This window comes from Oncorhynchus kisutch, linkage group LG1 (genome assembly GCF_002021735.2).
Source record: "Oncorhynchus kisutch isolate 150728-3 linkage group LG1, Okis_V2, whole genome shotgun sequence".
Classification (NCBI taxonomy): Eukaryota; Metazoa; Chordata; class Actinopteri; order Salmoniformes; family Salmonidae; genus Oncorhynchus; species Oncorhynchus kisutch.
The window spans coordinates 70,025,513-70,041,475 of record NC_034174.2 but is presented as its reverse complement, the minus strand read 5'-3'; the positions used below and the strand labels follow the sequence as shown (position 1 = coordinate 70,041,475).

At 42.5% G+C, this 15,963-nt stretch overlaps 2 protein-coding genes across 6 annotated transcripts in view; one reads left to right on the top strand and one right to left on the bottom strand.

Moving 5' to 3' along the window:
• Window positions 1-10,315, bottom strand: part of LOC109907214 (serine/threonine-protein kinase 10) — a 35,113-nt gene extending 24,798 nt beyond the window's left edge. The window contains exons 1-4 of the mRNA XM_031831368.1: window positions 9,500-10,315; window positions 7,843-8,007; window positions 1,701-1,749; window positions 1,205-1,354 (exon numbers count right to left, since the gene is read on the bottom strand). Coding sequence (XP_031687228.1) covers window positions 1,205-1,354; window positions 1,701-1,749; window positions 7,843-8,007; window positions 9,500-9,652 — 517 coding nt within the window. The 5' untranslated portion in view covers window positions 9,653-10,315. The remainder of the gene's footprint in view (window positions 1-1,204; window positions 1,355-1,700; window positions 1,750-7,842; window positions 8,008-9,499) is intronic.
• A 606-nt stretch (window positions 10,316-10,921) lies between these two features.
• On the top strand, window positions 10,922-15,115 carry LOC109888130 (CST complex subunit STN1). 5 transcript variants are annotated; one of them, XM_031831391.1, is made up of 9 exons: window positions 10,922-11,266; window positions 11,357-11,452; window positions 11,572-11,649; window positions 11,726-11,899; window positions 12,065-12,191; window positions 12,331-12,481; window positions 14,167-14,304; window positions 14,532-14,604; window positions 14,721-15,115. In XM_031831391.1, exons 1-9 carry the CDS (start codon window positions 11,119-11,121, stop codon window positions 14,894-14,896), a joined length of 1,161 nt encoding a protein of 386 aa, XP_031687251.1. In that variant the 5' UTR covers window positions 10,922-11,118; the 3' UTR covers window positions 14,897-15,115. The 5 variants fall into 5 exon arrangements, with proteins under 5 accessions (XP_031687251.1, XP_020335009.1, XP_031687245.1 ...); XM_020479420.2 differs by having other exon boundaries at window positions 12,331-12,505; XM_031831385.1 differs by having other exon boundaries at window positions 11,723-11,899; window positions 12,358-12,505.
• The last annotated feature ends 848 nt before the right edge of the window (window positions 15,116-15,963 follow it).

Genomic DNA, 15,963 nt, shown 5'->3' with positions numbered 1-15,963 from the left:
GGCAGTTAGCATTGCCATAACTGAGTGACATAACTGACTCGTCGATGACGGCTACAATATTACGTGATGCAATATTTCTGTATGTATATTGTGTTGTAAATGTTATGATAAACCTCACAAACAAATACCACCTTATTCCTCTTTTTATTCTTCCACATCTGCGCTAAACATATTTGGTGTTTCATAGCGGTGATATCTTACGTTTATTTTTGACTAAACGCACCAACAGATGCACTCTCTAACATCCAAGAATGCACTTCTATGGTGTATCCAGAAACTCCCCCTGACCCTACTAAAAGCTACAATATGTAACCTTTTGGTGAACCAACCAAATTCACATAGAAATGTGAGTTATAAATCTGTCGTTCTCATTGAAAGCAAGTCTTAGAAGCGGTAGATCTGTTCTATGTGTGCTATTTCTATGATTCCCATTCTTACGTTTTGTTTTTGTGTCTTTTACACCCGCTTCAAACGCTGAAAATACGGTTGCAGTCATTGCAGCTAAAAGTGGCACAACCAGTTATTGAGTGTAAGGGCGCGATTACCTTTTTCACACAGGGGAATTGTTTGTTGCAGAACTTTGTTAATTAAAGAAATAAGTATACATTTGATTGGTTATTTGTAAACTCAGGTTCCCTTTATCCAATATTAGGTTTTGGTTGAAGATCTGATAAAATTCAGCAGAAAGAAATATGCAAAAACAGGGGCAGATACTTTTTTCAGGGCACCGTACAATATTTTGGATGATTGAAAATATATTTCACAGTGGTTTAGATGGTACAATGATTCTCTACACACTGCTTGTTTTGTTACAAACTGAAAATATGTCGAACTATTAGAATTTTAGCAACCAGCAAAATGGTGGAGCGACAGCCGAATAACCTTTTTTCTAAGAGTGTATGGTAGTGATTTTTACTATGACTTCTACTAAAGGACTAAATGTACATGCTAAGCTCAGAGAGTTGGTTAGGACAGTGGTTTTCAAACGTCTCCTAGGGGACCCCTGGACATTTCACAATTTTGATGTAGCCCTGAACTACATCACCTGAAACACCTATCCCAGGGTTTGATAGTTGACCAGTTGAATCAGGTGTGTTAGCTGTGGAATAGTTCTAATACATGGAACGGCTGCGGGTCCCCAGGGAGAGGTTTGTGAAACACACAGGGTTAGGTAACTCCCAGCCCCTCTTCCCCAGTCTCTTACCCAGTTTGACGTCTCCGTTCAGGGATAGCAGGATGTTCCCCGCCTTCAGGTCTCTGTGGATCACCTTGTTGTCATGGAGGTAGAGGAGGGCCTGGAGGGTCTGCTTACACACCACCCGGATCTGGGGCTCCGTCAGGGGCCTCTCTAGCTCTGAGGGACCGGGGCCACATAAACACATACTTCGCATTCCTCCTCACACACTGGGTTTCACTCACGCAGTCACACGCACACCCTCAGTAACAGGACTGAGCTGGCTAACGGCTGTATCAATGAAGAATGCTAATACGGACACCTTATCAATGCAGTATGAGGATGGTCTACATCGTGTTGGTGCTAATCACTGGTAGTTCAATATCAGTTAACTGTTACTATACCGTTATATCCATCACGTTTCAGTCACGTAATAATGTTCAAGGTGTTACCATTGTGACCAGTGATTTATCGCTCCTCTGCTTATCACATTCTTTAGAAGTAGGATGTAGGAAGACTGACTCACCCAGCATGACGGCATCCACCGCTCCACCCGCACAGAACTCTATCAGGATCTGCAAAATAAGAGAAGAATGGTTACGGTAGATGCAGTACAGTGGATTAAAGAAACCGAACAGCATTCATCTAATGAGGTTAAAATACCATAACAGCTAACAGTAACAGGTAAACGCACCATACATTCACAACAAACAATAGTGAGTGTTTACAGCGACACAAAGTAAGAGCCTTTTCCATCGTACTACAGGCCAACAAGTCACTGTGTCATGTGGTCTTTGTCAATGGAGTCCTATCTGGACCCAGTAGCCTTACAATGCAATGCAAAGGATCTTAAAAGGGTCTCAAGTTCATTGATATCAGGAGCAACACACTTAACTCAACCTATCCTATCCATCACATAGGCCTAAGTAGTTACACTATGGACCAGCAACCTTCTCCCCTCCATACTTAACCCCCCCCGTCACCTGCTTCATGTACAAACAACACTTTAAAAGTCTCCTTCTTTTAAAGACAAAACTCCCCGGTTTGTGGCCAGTATACTCAGAGTGTCTCAGAGTAGGCGTTCTAATCTAGGATCAGTTTTCCCTTTTAAATCAATGAATGAATTTGATTATATGGACATTAGAGAGGACCTGATCTTAGATCAGAACTCCTACGGAGACGTTTTGTGTATACAGGCCCTGCTGTGTAAAACAACTTGAAAGTGAGTTGAACAGTGAATCTCCTCCTGCCAGGTTCAGTGAATGAAACCTGCTGAGCCTTAAATGGTTTCAAGGAGCTCTCAATATGATTGCCTTGCGCCGCGGAGGTAAGAGGATTGGTCAGAGGGGACATTCTGTTGCTTTGCTCTGAAGGCTTTCTCAGAGTATACACATGCAGCCTAGCCTAGCATCGCTAGCCAGAACATAGCCCTTTCCCCAAATAGGATTAGTAGTTTCCATGCACGCCTCAGGTGGGAGGGGGCTAGCTTGAGCTGCAGAAGCGATAAGGCTAGGTATTCGGAGGAGAGAGACACCTAGCCATTCAGTGTAGGGGGGGGGGTAGTATCGTTCGACTAGCATAGTCCTGATATGTCAATAGACTTTGGACTGTATCAGGGCTATAGCCTAACCTAGCCTAGCATGCTGCTAACACTACGGACACAACAGAGAATTAGGCTAACAAAAACAAAAAAACAAGCTCAATTTATCCACAGCCCTACTGTGCTCAATACAGTAAAACATGTAGTTAGTTCGGGCTGAGTAGAATAGAGAAATCCTACTGACAGTGAAACAATGGAAGACATATTTGGTGCCAAGAAGAGGAAGACAAAACACACTTCCTCAATGTAACAGTCAATGAGAAATTATAGGTACTCTATATTCTCCTTTTGGCTAGTATTTAGAGGGAAGTTGACCTGTTCACCTATTGAGGTTTAGAGTCAAACATAATTATTGCAACAATGACCCGTGTGACCTTTCTAAGAAGAACTAATTTGTTTTTATTTACATTTTTTTAGTGGGTAGACCAGCTTTAATATTGCAGATAGATTGTGGCTTCCATCAATGTAATTGTCTGCATCATTTCCAATCCCCCATATATTTTTTGTAAATATATTTTTTGTAAATATATATAACAACAACAAAAATCCTTTACTATGTTCCCCTAACCCTACCAACCCAAATTGGAGTAAACTAATGGACAACAACTCTTAGGCTTCTACTTCCAGATTATACATACTATATACATTTCACGGACACAGTATATTTTACAATAGTTCTCTTTTTGTTTGTTTTTAGTCCCAGCTCCACTCAACCCCTCCCATCTATCTCTGAACACCATCCAGTTGATTTCTATTTGCCATATATTTTGAGACTGTGCTGTGATGTTTTTACAAAAGATGAACCAATTCTTAGCTTAGCCTTATTACAACCATATCGAACATAAAATTCAACAAAAACCTTTCATTCTACCCAACAAAACTCTTGTAAAATAAGACAGTATGCTCCGCCTAAGCCTTGAAACAGCCTTGCCATTCATACAGGCCCTTTGTGGTGTTGTTTCACTGGTAGGCGAGCTGTTGTTTTGGTCCAGCTGCATGTACAATCGTGTACAATAGGCCAAACAGTGGGTCTTTACAGTGGCAGGCGGGTAGAGAGGAACTACAGGGCTGTCACCATGACTTCCTCTCCCAGCACACAGCCCTCTGAGGAGCCATTCATGTGGTGCAGAGAGAGAAGGAGGACACAACTCTGAGATAGCAGCTGTGTGGCTAAGATCCTAAACAAAGGTTAAAAGGTCAGGTAAATGTTGGTTTGGGAGACAAAGATATGCAACGTCTGACAAAATAGGCATATGATCTGACCCGTGATTAGGCATAACAGTCTAAGGTCAAGTACATTGGGGTTAGGATAGGAAATTAGAATGGCTTAGTCTGCGCATCCGTAGGTAACAGCCCCCTCCGTCCCTTTTCCCCAGAGCTGAAGATCTGAATCACTTACTGCGCATGTTTCTTTACCTTTACGCAAATAATGTTGTTGTCACCCTCCATTCATCATTTCTCACTGTCAATCGTTAATGATAATTATTTGAGTTTTACCAGTGAAAAGTCCATGAAGCATCTGCATACCAACCATTTGATCTCATTCAGTTTCATGGGGATATGCATTTACTGTGCCTTCGGAAAGTATTCAGACCCCTTGACTTTTTCAACAAAAAAAAAAATCGCCTTATCCTAAAATGGATTCAATATATATTTCTCAGCAATCTACACACAATACCCCATAATGACAAAGCGAAAACGGGTTTGTAGAATTTTTTGCAAATTCATAAAAAAAAAACACTATTTACATAACTATTCAAACCCCTTTGCTATGAGACTCGAAATTGAGTTCAGTTGCATCCTGTTTCCATTGATCAACCTTGAGATGTTTGTACAACTTGATTGGAGTCCACCTGTGGTAAATCCAATAGATTGGACATTATTTGGAAAGGCACATACCTGTCTATATAAGGTCCCACAGTTGACCGTGTATGTCAGAGCAAAAACCAAGCCATGAGGTCGAAGGAATTGTCCGTAGTTCTCCGAAACAGGATTGTGTCGAGTCACAGATATGGGGAAGGTTACCAAAACATTTATGCAGCATTGAAGGTCCCCAAGAACACAGTGGCCTCTATCAGTCTTAAAATGGGAGAAATTTGGAACCACCAAAACTCCCTAGAGCTGGCTGCCCGGCCAAATTGAGCAATTGGGGGAGAAGGGCCTTGGTCAGGGAGGTGACCAAGAACCCGATGGTCACTCTGACAGAGGTCTAGAGTTCCTCTGTGGAGATGGGAGAACCTTCCAGAAGAACAGCCACCTCTGCAGCACTCCATCAAATCAGGCCTTTATGGTAGAGTGGCCAGACAGAAGCCACTCCTCAGTTAAAGGCACCCGACAGCCCGCTTGGAGTTTGCCAAAAGGCACCTAAAGACTCTCAGACCATGAGAAAAGAGATTCTCTGGTCTGATGAAACCAAGATTGAACTATTTGGCCTGAATGCCAAGCGTCACGTCTGGAAGAAACCTGGAACCATTCCTTCAGTGAAGCACGGTGGTGGCAGCATGATGTATGTTTTTCAGCAGCAGGGACTGGGAGACTAGTCAGGATCGAGGCAAAGATGAATGGAGCAAAGCACAGGAGAGATCCTTGATGAAAATCGTCTCCAGAGAGCTCAGACTGGAACAAAGGTTCACCTTCAAATCAGGACAACGGACTCAGTCAAGACAATGCAGGAGTGGCTTCCCGACAAGTCTCTGAATGTCCTTGAGTGGCCCAGCCAGAGCCCGAACTTGAACCTGATTGAACATCTCTGGAGACACCTAAAAATAGCTGTGCAGCAACGCTCCCCATCCAACCTGACAGAACTTGAGAGGATCTGCAGAGAAGAAAGGGAAAAACTCCCCAAATACAGGTGTGCCAAGCTTGTAGCCTCATACCCAAGAAGGCTGAAGGCTGTAATCGCTGCCAAAGGTGCTTCAACAAAGTACTGAGTGAAGGGTCTGAATGTGATATTTCAGTTTTTTTATTTAAAAAAACCTGTTTTTGATTTGTCATTATGGGGTATTGCGTGTAGATTGATGAGGGGGGGGGGGACTATTTAATCAATTTTAGAATAAGGCTGTAACATAACAAAATGTGGAAAAAGTCGAAGGGTCTGAATACTTCCGAAGGCACTGTAGATCTTCTTGAGTTATTTCGAGGTAGCCTACAGTGTTGTTCCGAGGTAGCCTACAGTGTTGTTCCGAGGTAGCCTACAGCGTTCTTTTGAATGATGTACAGTGGGCACATTTTAGAGCAGATGGTGTTCATCTGTAGCCTACACGTGTTTGGTTTCAATCAAAGCACATGTCGTTCAGTTACGTAGAATACCATCATTGAGTGATCTCGCAGACATTGATTCAGCTTTGATCTAACTTTATTAAACAAGCACAGTTCGCCAGAGTGGCCTGTTCTCTACGAGTAGAGCAGAGACTGTGGGCAAAGTAGAGAATCCTGTACATGTGCAGAAGCTTCGGGACCTTTAGCTGCCCGTCTATCCAATTACTTGCAAAGTGGGTATGTGCATGGTAAAAGAGTTAGCTTCAGTCACACATTGTGGAAACCCAAGTGAAATTGAGGAAACATAAAATGGCTACTGTCCCTAATCTAACCCCTTAAAAAACATAATATGGTTTTACCACATTGTTATTAGAGCCATATCAAATGAGGAAGACTAAATAAATCCCTCTCCAGACTTGACCTCGACACAGCCTTTTAGAACGTCAAGTCTTTCATCTACAGCAAGAGCTCCTGTGCTCATCTCTTGCTCTCTCTAGTTACACACCAGCTACCATGTAAGTGGCAGGTAGCCTAGTGGTTAGAGCCTTGCGCCAGCAACCGAAAGGTTGTTAGATCGAATCCCCTGAGCGGACAAGGTAAAAATCTGACGTTCTACACCTGAACAAGGCAGTTAACCCACTGTTACCGGGCCGTCATTGTAAAATAAGCATTTGTTCTTAATTGACTTGCCTTGTTAAATAAAGGCTAAATAAAAAAGCCTAGATAATAATCAATACACAACCTCCATTGGTCTAGAAGCCATTGTTCAGCAGACAATGGAGAGGAAAGGGCTGAGCACTCAACAGAGCTGCAGTGTCACCAAATACTGCAGGTAATCATCACAGCTTGAAAAAAGCGATGGAGCTTTTGTCTCGTTCTGCTTTGGAGCTCTTGGGAGGCTAGGGTATGTAACCTATCAGGTAGCACCTTAGAAGAACTGACCTTGTGGATTTAGATGTTATATTACGTATCATTTGTTGAATCCACTTTTCCTGAATAAAAAGGTGGAAATGCCTTTGTTTTATAGGTATTATTTTGTATTATATTCCTATATAGCTTGGTTCATTTTAGGTGTCCTATGCCAAGAAGACCAAAACAAAACAGATGGTCCCTTATTACTAGCTAGTTAGATATGATCGCACAAATGTCCTAATTTATGCATGACCACTTTCCCAATGCAATTATGTCATCCTTATCTACGGACACAGGTGTGCCCCGGGAAAAGTCATCTGAAACTAGATCTCCAAATCCAATCAAAATTCACAGGAAGTGACCACCATCCCCCAAGGTGAGGACTAGAACAATGTGTACACAAAGAGAGGGTTATATGGATGGACTCTAGTTATTTTGGGAGGTGACAGAAAGACACAACATCACTCAGTGATATCGTGACGATGAAAAAGGCAATATAATAATACACTGTAATACAAAAATGAATTTCTATATAAAATATGGCAATAAACTACAATAAATGCTGCTAGTGTACGTGCTCGTTTGAACTTTGACCTGGGAAGACAATAACCGAGGTAGCGTAGGTGTGAGAGGAGGATGAACATTCCATTGTACTGACAGCCATGACACAGGTCAGTCCTCACAACTCATAATAGCCTAGTTAAGGGGCCCCAGCGAAGGACGACACTGCAGCACACTGCTAAATCTTAGCTGATTCTCCATAAACCATTCCATCTCACAACCAATGTTCCGGTGAATAGACCTTCAAGAGTTTGTGCTATTACTAACATCAGTACACTATCACAGCAACACCGCTAACAAAGCCCAACCTCCGCTGAGAACGCCACTCCCTACTCACCCATAGCTTGCTGTCGTAGTAGAAGGCGTCCAGCAGCTTCACTATGTTGTGATGGTCGCAGGAGGCCAGGATATCGATCTCTACCATATAGTCCTCCAGCTCCTCCTCCGTCTTGGTGTCGATCACTTTAGCTGCAGCCAGAATGCCTGTTTGCTTGTTCTGGGCCTAAGAGACACACAGGTAGAAGTGAGAGGGTTATTATGGTGGATTCTGACAATGGAATAGACTTGAGTTCTGTTGACGTTCGCGGAAGACGTACCAAGGTTAGAGTGAGCGAGTTATTTTTTGGGGGGGCTTTGTGGAAATTATAGAATAGAATGGATCCCATTGTTGCTCTCATCATAGGAGTCAAGAGAAGAGTTGAGATCAGATTTCACATGATGTTCGCAAAAAAAACTAAAAGCAGCAAACTGACACTTTTTCTCAAAATGTATTTTTCACATCTTCGATGACGACCATCGCAGCACAAGTCCCAATTCCATTTGAAGTGGAACTGTCTGCCGTTTGTTTTGGTCGTGTCTCATAGCAGGATGTGCTGGATGCGGACAGCAGTGATATGGCACTTCCTCTTAAACTTGGTTGTGTTCCTCAGGTCATGTCTGCCATTCAAATGATTTTAATACATTATCCCGTATTATCACATTACACATGATCACATTCACAGGATGGATCCATATTCAGCACACACACACACTTCTCTTTCACTATGAATGGATGGGGAGTTTGGAGGCCGGTTCAAATAGGGTGACTCATCATGAGATTGCAGCATATTCGATTTGGCCTGTTGTAGCTCTAGTAGTGCCAGGATGGTCCATTATTTACTATTCTTAGTAAATGTAGAGTAAATGTGGCTGTGCTTTGTTCATGGAGCAGCCAACAGTTTGGTTGTAGGAGTCGTCAACTTCACATGGCATCTGTTACTAAACTGACGAAGGCATATGGGATTCTCTACGACAAGTAATAGTTAGATTTGGAAACCATAATAGATCAGAAATAAATTGAAAACAGAGCACAATCATGGTAGGGATCCAGATGGCTATTATTATACCGTTACACCATGCCCAAAAATAGGCTGGTGGCTACAGAAGAACAAACAAGCTAATTGTTAAAGCGTCGACAAAGCACCCTGCTACTGGTCTTGGCCCTCCACTCACGGGTGATCACATTCAATGTCACTCATTTAAACAATGCTTTTTGCTCTGCATCGAGGTCGGTGAAAACAATGCCACAATGTATTGCGACTCATCTAACACGGTTTAGGGCTGCTGTGAAAGGCTTAACATTCAGAGCTTGGGAAGAAATAGCTGTGTGTGTGTGTGCATGCTTGTATGTGTGTGTGGGGACTGGAGACAGTGTAGTTGGCAATGCTGACCAAAATGAAAGGAATGGCAGTCATTAATCCAATGTTGGGCTTAGTCCTAATCATAAGAGTAAGAAGTAACATTTCCAGTCGTAGCCGAAGGGAAGAATTCCAAGGAACACGATGTAAGATTTATTACTCCAATTGGTTACAGCAGTGTGGTCGGAGACGAACACACACATGACATGACTCTTGAAAGATGGTGTTAAACTGTAAGTGTAACGTGTTTACAATGTCATCATCATTGCTACAACAAATCAGAAGAGGTCTACGATGACTCAAAAGGACCTATCCTACCTTATAGACTTTCCCAAAGGCTCCATCCCCCAGTTCTCCAATGATCTCCCATATCTCCTCTGGGTTCTCGTCTCTGTGGACATGCTCATACTGTTTCTTCTTCTTCTCAGCACCCAATTTAAAGATTTTACGGAAATTGAAAAAGGATGCCATTTTCAAGCCAGCCTTCTTCAGATAGACAGTTGACAAAGGAATGAATATCCAGCAATTCGAAGATCATCAGTGCGTTCTACCGCACAGGACTTGAACTGTTGTGTTTACTTAGGTCCCTTGTGTTCTTCTGAGTCAAGCAGACTCCGGGGTGGCATATTCAATAGGTTACAGTATTATAACAATTCAGAATGATTTCAAATACTGTTAGACTGAAATAATTGATGGTCAAACCGTTATTATGGCAACGATATCACAGTTATCCCATAACAAAATTAAGTTCCAACGACATCATGGGCTATTGTTGATTCTTACACCAACAATATTCACTTTGATGTCTCCTGGCATTGTATTTCCGTCCAAAGAATAGACTTTCACAGTGCAAAGTAAGCACGGGAAGTTGCTGCTGTTCCTTAACTCAGAACAACCAACACTGGCCTGACAACGCAAACGGCAGGGCTCTTTCCTCAACCAAAGAGCAAACAGAGAAGGTACAGAATCGACCCTTCAAATGAATTATATTCCAATAAATGTTATATTCGATCCCCCAAAGTCACTTGAATGTTTGTATATCGAATAAAAACACCGTTGGTATGATAAGACAATCTTCTTTCCCTTGGCGAAGCACGGGGTCCAGTAATCTAGAGGATTTGGTTTCAAATGCGCGTCCATGAGCCCGCAACTGTAGTTCTTTCACTTCTTCACGCTTGATCGATGTTGGAGGAGAGAGCTCCTAGAGGACGTTGCTTCCACCTTCAGCACTGGAGGCTAGCATTATGTGTTAGACATTATTCATAAATGAAAGAAAACGTTTAAATAATATTTTAAGGAGTACGACATTTTGTAGAGGCCTATTCAATATATTCATAGTCCAGGCCTATTGTTCAGCCCTGCAACATTTTGTAAATCCTAAGTCAAATTTAACGAGAAAGAAAAGCCATATAGCCTCATTAAAAAAGATTGCACATTTACCCTAATATTGAAAATGTTCAATTCTAATAATTGCATCAATATGAGAGATAATACAGTCTGATACAGTGATGGGTTTCTTTATTCTCTCATTATATTGCTTAAAACGACATGTCCCAGATACCCATGCGAGACGTGCATTCGCTCGTGCAGCCGCAAACTTTTCAACATTGTTATCTTTACCACATTTACATATATTAATAATCGTCCTTCACGAGTAAAATATGTTAACATAAATACATAGTTTATTTAATCTGTTCTATTTTCATATGTTTTTTTTACATCTATATATTTACGTGTGGGAAATTCACGTGACCGGAAACTCAGACTTCAGCGGAAGCTGTGCAAATATTTGCTCAAATATCAAACCATTTCCCGGGAAAACGAAGCAAAACAAACTAACTAAGCGAGGGAGAGATGAGTAATCGTTCGAGAGTAAGTAGGTTAGCTTGCTACTTTTGATTGTCTTTGATCGCGTGTTGTGAGTCGCCTATGATGGTATGCAGCCTGAAGCGAAGGATCCAGAGGAGGATAGTGTCTGGGAGGAACCACCTTCAATGTTGTGGGGACTGGACCCCATGTTCAACGCTTTCACCAGGCTCTATGTCAAAGACATCCTACAGATGAGAGAGTCCTGTCAAGTGTCAGGTACTTTTACCTTCAATTTTGACAACGTGAATGCCACTGTCATGTTTATTCAACATTACTAGCTAACACATTTAATTTCCCCTAACCTAGGGATATACTTCTACAACTCTCACCCGATATTCAAAGTTTATGTGCTCGGGACTGTGGTGTACAAACGAGAGCGAGAAGACTTCTTCTGTTACGGAGGTAATGATGAAGCTCAGTTGATTCATTTTGAAATATTCCTACGTTGTCTCTTCACATCAAACTATTATCCACATGCAAACATTGAGTCCAACATGGTTGCTGTTATGATTGCTTCACAGTTGATGATGGTACTGGTGTTATAAACAGCCTTTGCTGGAAAGATGAACCGTGGAGGGAGCAAGGTGACCCTGCTACACGTAAGTGCAGATATTCTCATTATAGCTGTGTGTCAGCCCTGTTCATGTTCACGGTTGGCTGTAATATCTTCAGCAGGGGCAAGGTCCTTCGGTAGCAGCGCTCGTGAAGACTTCAACCCAGCCAACGAGCTGAAGAAACTACGGCAAGCCAAACATAGCAGCTCCCACCTGGAGATAGGCGAACTGCTCAGGGTGCGAGGGCCCGTCAAGACCTCCAGACAACAGCGAGAGATAATGGCCTCTACTTACTGTGAGTGGAGAGGTGACACATGAGCATGGTCACACAGACTCAGGCATGCACAGTCATGCGCATGTGGACACACACTTCTGCATTTTGCAACTATACACAGTTTATTAAACCTGACATATTGTTGTCCATACAATCTCTAATGGCCCCCCAATATGTTGGTTGTAGATAAAGTGTCAGACCCGGTGATGGCGGTCCAGATATCCTGGATGATGGAGGTTCCTCAGCTCTACAGACAGTGCTATGATAAACCATTCCATCTGGACAGCAGTGCACAGAACCCTAACATTCAAGGGTAATAATCTCTTTAGATGTATTCAATTGCCGGTCAGTGAGGAGCAGCATAATTTCGGCTAGTATGCATGATATATCTTCAAACTTTGATTTAGTGATGTTTTTGTGAATATCTTATGGCTTATTTGATATTCCTGCAGTGGTTCTGCTTCCTATCTGCTTGGCAGAGCCACTCGTATCCTGAAGGACTTCCTGAAAGAGAAAGAAGTCACCAGGTTCAGACCTTATGATGTCCAGGACCTTCTACAGCCTCTGGTCTCGAGACAACCTCAGAAGACAGCAGCAGAACAAGTACACATACAGTGGGAAGAACAAGTATTTGATACACTGCTGATTTAGCATGGTTTCCTTACTTACAAAGCATGTAGAGGTCTGTATTTTTTTTATCATAGGTACACTTCAACTGTGAGACGGAATCTAAAACAAAAATAAATAAAAATCACATTGTATGATTTTTAAGTAATTCATTTGTATTTTATTGCATGATCTAAGTATTTGATACATCAGAAAAGCAGAACTTAATATTTGGTACAGAACTTTGTTTGCAATTACAGAGATTCCGGTAGTTCTTGACCAGGTTTGCACACACTGCAGCAGGGATTTTGGCCCACTCCTCCATACATACCTTCTCCAGATCCTTCAGGTTTTGGGGCTGTTGCTGGGCAATACAGACTTTCAGCTCCCTCCAAAGATTTTCTATTGGGTTCAGGTCTGGAGACTGGCTAGGCCACTCCAGGACCTTGAGATGCTTCTTACGGAGCCACTCCTTAGTTGTGTTTCGGGTCGTTGTCATGCTGGAAGACCCAGCCACAACCCATCTTCAATGCTCTCACTGAGGGAAGGAGGTTGTTGGCCAAGATCTCGCGATATATGGCCCCATCCAACCTCCCCTCAATACGGTGCAGTTGACCTGTCCCCTTTGCAGAAAAGCATCCCCAAAGAATGATGTTTCCACCTCCATGCTTCACGGTTGGGATGGTGTTGTTGGGGTCCTCCAAACACAGCGAGTGGAGTTTAGACCATAAAGCTCTTTTTGTCTCATCAGACCACATGACCTTCTCCCATTCCTCCTCTGGATCATCCAGATGGCCACTGGCAAACTTCAGACGGGCCTGGACATGCGCTGGCTTGAGCAGGGGGACCTTGCATGCGCTGCAGGAGTTTAATCCATGACGGCGTAGTGTGTTACTAATGGTTCTTTGAGACTGTGGTCCCAGCTCTCTTCAGGTCATTGACCAGGTCCTGCCGTGTAGTTCTGGATAGATCCCTCACCTTTCACATGGTCATTGATGCCCCACGAGGTGAGATCTTGCATGGAGTCCCAGACCGAGGGTGATTGACCGTCATCTTGAACTTCTTCCATTTTCTAATAATTGCGCCAACAGTTGTTGCCTTCTCACCAAGCTGCTTGCCTATTGTCCTGTAGCCCATCCCAGCCTTGTGCAGGTCTACAATTTTATCCCTGATGTCCTTACACAGCTCTTTGTTCTTGGCCATTGTGGAGAGGTTGGAGTCTGTTTGATTGAGTGTGTCTTTATACAGGTAATGAGTTCAAACAGGTGCAGTTAATACAGGTAATGAGTGGAGAACAGGAGGGCTTCTTAAAGAAAAACTAACAGGCCTGTGAGAGCCTGAATTCTTACTGGTTGGTATGTGATCAAATACTTGTGTCATGCAATAAAATGCTAATGATTACTTAAAAATCATACAATGTGATTTTCTGGATTTTTGTTTTAGATTCTGTCTCTCACAGTTGAAGTGTACCTATGATAAAAATGACAGGCCTCTACATGCTTTGTATTGTAAGATTTTGCAGGTTATCAAATACTTCTCCCCACTGTATATGCATATAGGCTAGATCATTTGTGAAACATCTATGTAGGCATTATAAAGGGTTTATGAAGGCACCATTAAGCTTTTAAGCTGTTCATTTTAAAGTGGAACCGTATTTTAAAAAAAATCTGATTTGATGCTAGGAGCCTGAGGCTGGTCCATCATCGGGTCCACCAACATCTTTCAAACAGCTCAGGGAGCTACTCCAGAAGAGCCTTCAGATCCTGCAGGACGAAGGCTTGGTGTTCCGCAAGGTCAAATGTCAGGATGAAGTCTACCATGTAAGCAGCAGCAGCACATCAAGATAGATATCACAGAGGATCTCAGTGCTATGTGAAGCTCATCAAACACATTGATGCTGAGGCTCATGGGATGTGGGACACAAGCAAAGTGCTCAGCATACAAGAATGAATGATTTTGAGACTGATCTTTCATTGTATTATTATGGTGACTGAAGGTTATATTGGAATGACACAAGTATTGATTCTACCGTATTTCACCCCTTTAGGTAACGGAACAGGACAAGAATCTTCTCATGGCAATCAGAGACATTCTTCGGGAAGATTGCAGACGAGAGAAATGTAAGGGCATTTCCCCTCTTCTTACTCCCTTTAGAGTACTTTACAATATACTGCTCCCCCAGTGCTATACCAGTGTATTATAATATGTATTGATGGTATTTCTCTCGCGTTGCCAGATGCGGAAAAGGGTTGCCACATCCTGCACATCCTGTCCAGTGTGAGACAGAGGTACAGTCGCAACGTGAGCAAGGCAGCCTTGGAGCTGGTCCTCAAAGCTCTGGAGTGTAATAGTGACATCATCAGCACCAGCGACATTCTGGGACATTCCACAAACTATCTGAAATGGGAGTGAAACGGGGAGGTACTATCCGACCTTGTCCAATAAGAAACGCATGTTTTTGTTTTCCCCGTTTGAAAAATATTGTAACGACCCTGGGTTTATAAGCGCGGAAATCGAGTCTGCCACACGAGCATGCCTTTGGGGCACAATCGATAGCCGCCGGACCTCGTGCTCGAAGGTTGAGGGTTCGAGACCTGCTCCCTGCTGTTCCATTACAATATATATAACGTGTGCCTTAATAAATTGGATTATTACTTAACATGGCCGTCTTCAAGATGTCAGTCGCTATCAGTCATGCTGGAGCTATGTACATTTGTATGAATGTATATTTAAGGAGTACAGTTTTGTGCAATATATATATATATATTTTAAAATGTGCTAAAGTTGTATAAATGATGTGTACAATACCTGGATTTAGAATTAAACTTGGAGCATATGCTCATTTTGCACACGGGGGCAGTATTTCGTCGTTTAATATGCACCGCGATGCAGCCCGTTCGCTGATTGGTCCACTTTGAAACATCTGTATCCATACGTCCAAGCTATTGATGAGAGCAGCCTATAGCGTCTTATGACTCAGTTGCCACCGCTGTCAACGAAACTGCGAGGCATAAGAAGCAATATATGGAATCGTTTATGCTATCTAGGCCCAAAGAACAAATGTTGTTCTAACCATTACAAAAGCATCAAATAGCTATTTAACCATATATGCTTTTGATAATGAAGAGTTAAATTGTTATGCTGAAACCAATCACATTCATAAAAAAGTATCCTTACATGATCCAAGCGCAGTGTGACGTTCACATTTTACTTGTCATTAGCTACATTGTAGCCACTGTTGGGAACACTTTGAGGAAGGATTACAGCTCGTGAATATTATTACAAGGATTACGCATCTTTTCCAACATATCTAAATGTATACAAACATATAGACAATGCCAAGATACACAGAACTACATGCAAGTATACCATAAACTATGAGTTGGAATATGGGACTTCAATCTTCTAGCACAGTTTACCCCAAATGCTTGATCCCACTGGTGGACGCACGGCAAGCAAGCCCATCCCACTAACCCCCC

Coding starts and splice junctions, on each gene's coding strand:
- LOC109888130 (XM_020479355.2), top strand. CDS start 11,119: ATGCAGCCTGAAGCGAAGGATCCAGAGGAGGATAGTGTCTGGGAGGAA. Junction 11,900..12,064: donor GATAATGGCCTCTACTTACT/GTGAGTGGAGAG, acceptor TGTTGGTTGTAG/ATAAAGTGTCAGACCCGGTG. Junction 12,506..14,166: donor ACATACAGTGGGAAGAACAA/GTATTTGATACA, acceptor ATTTGATGCTAG/GAGCCTGAGGCTGGTCCATC.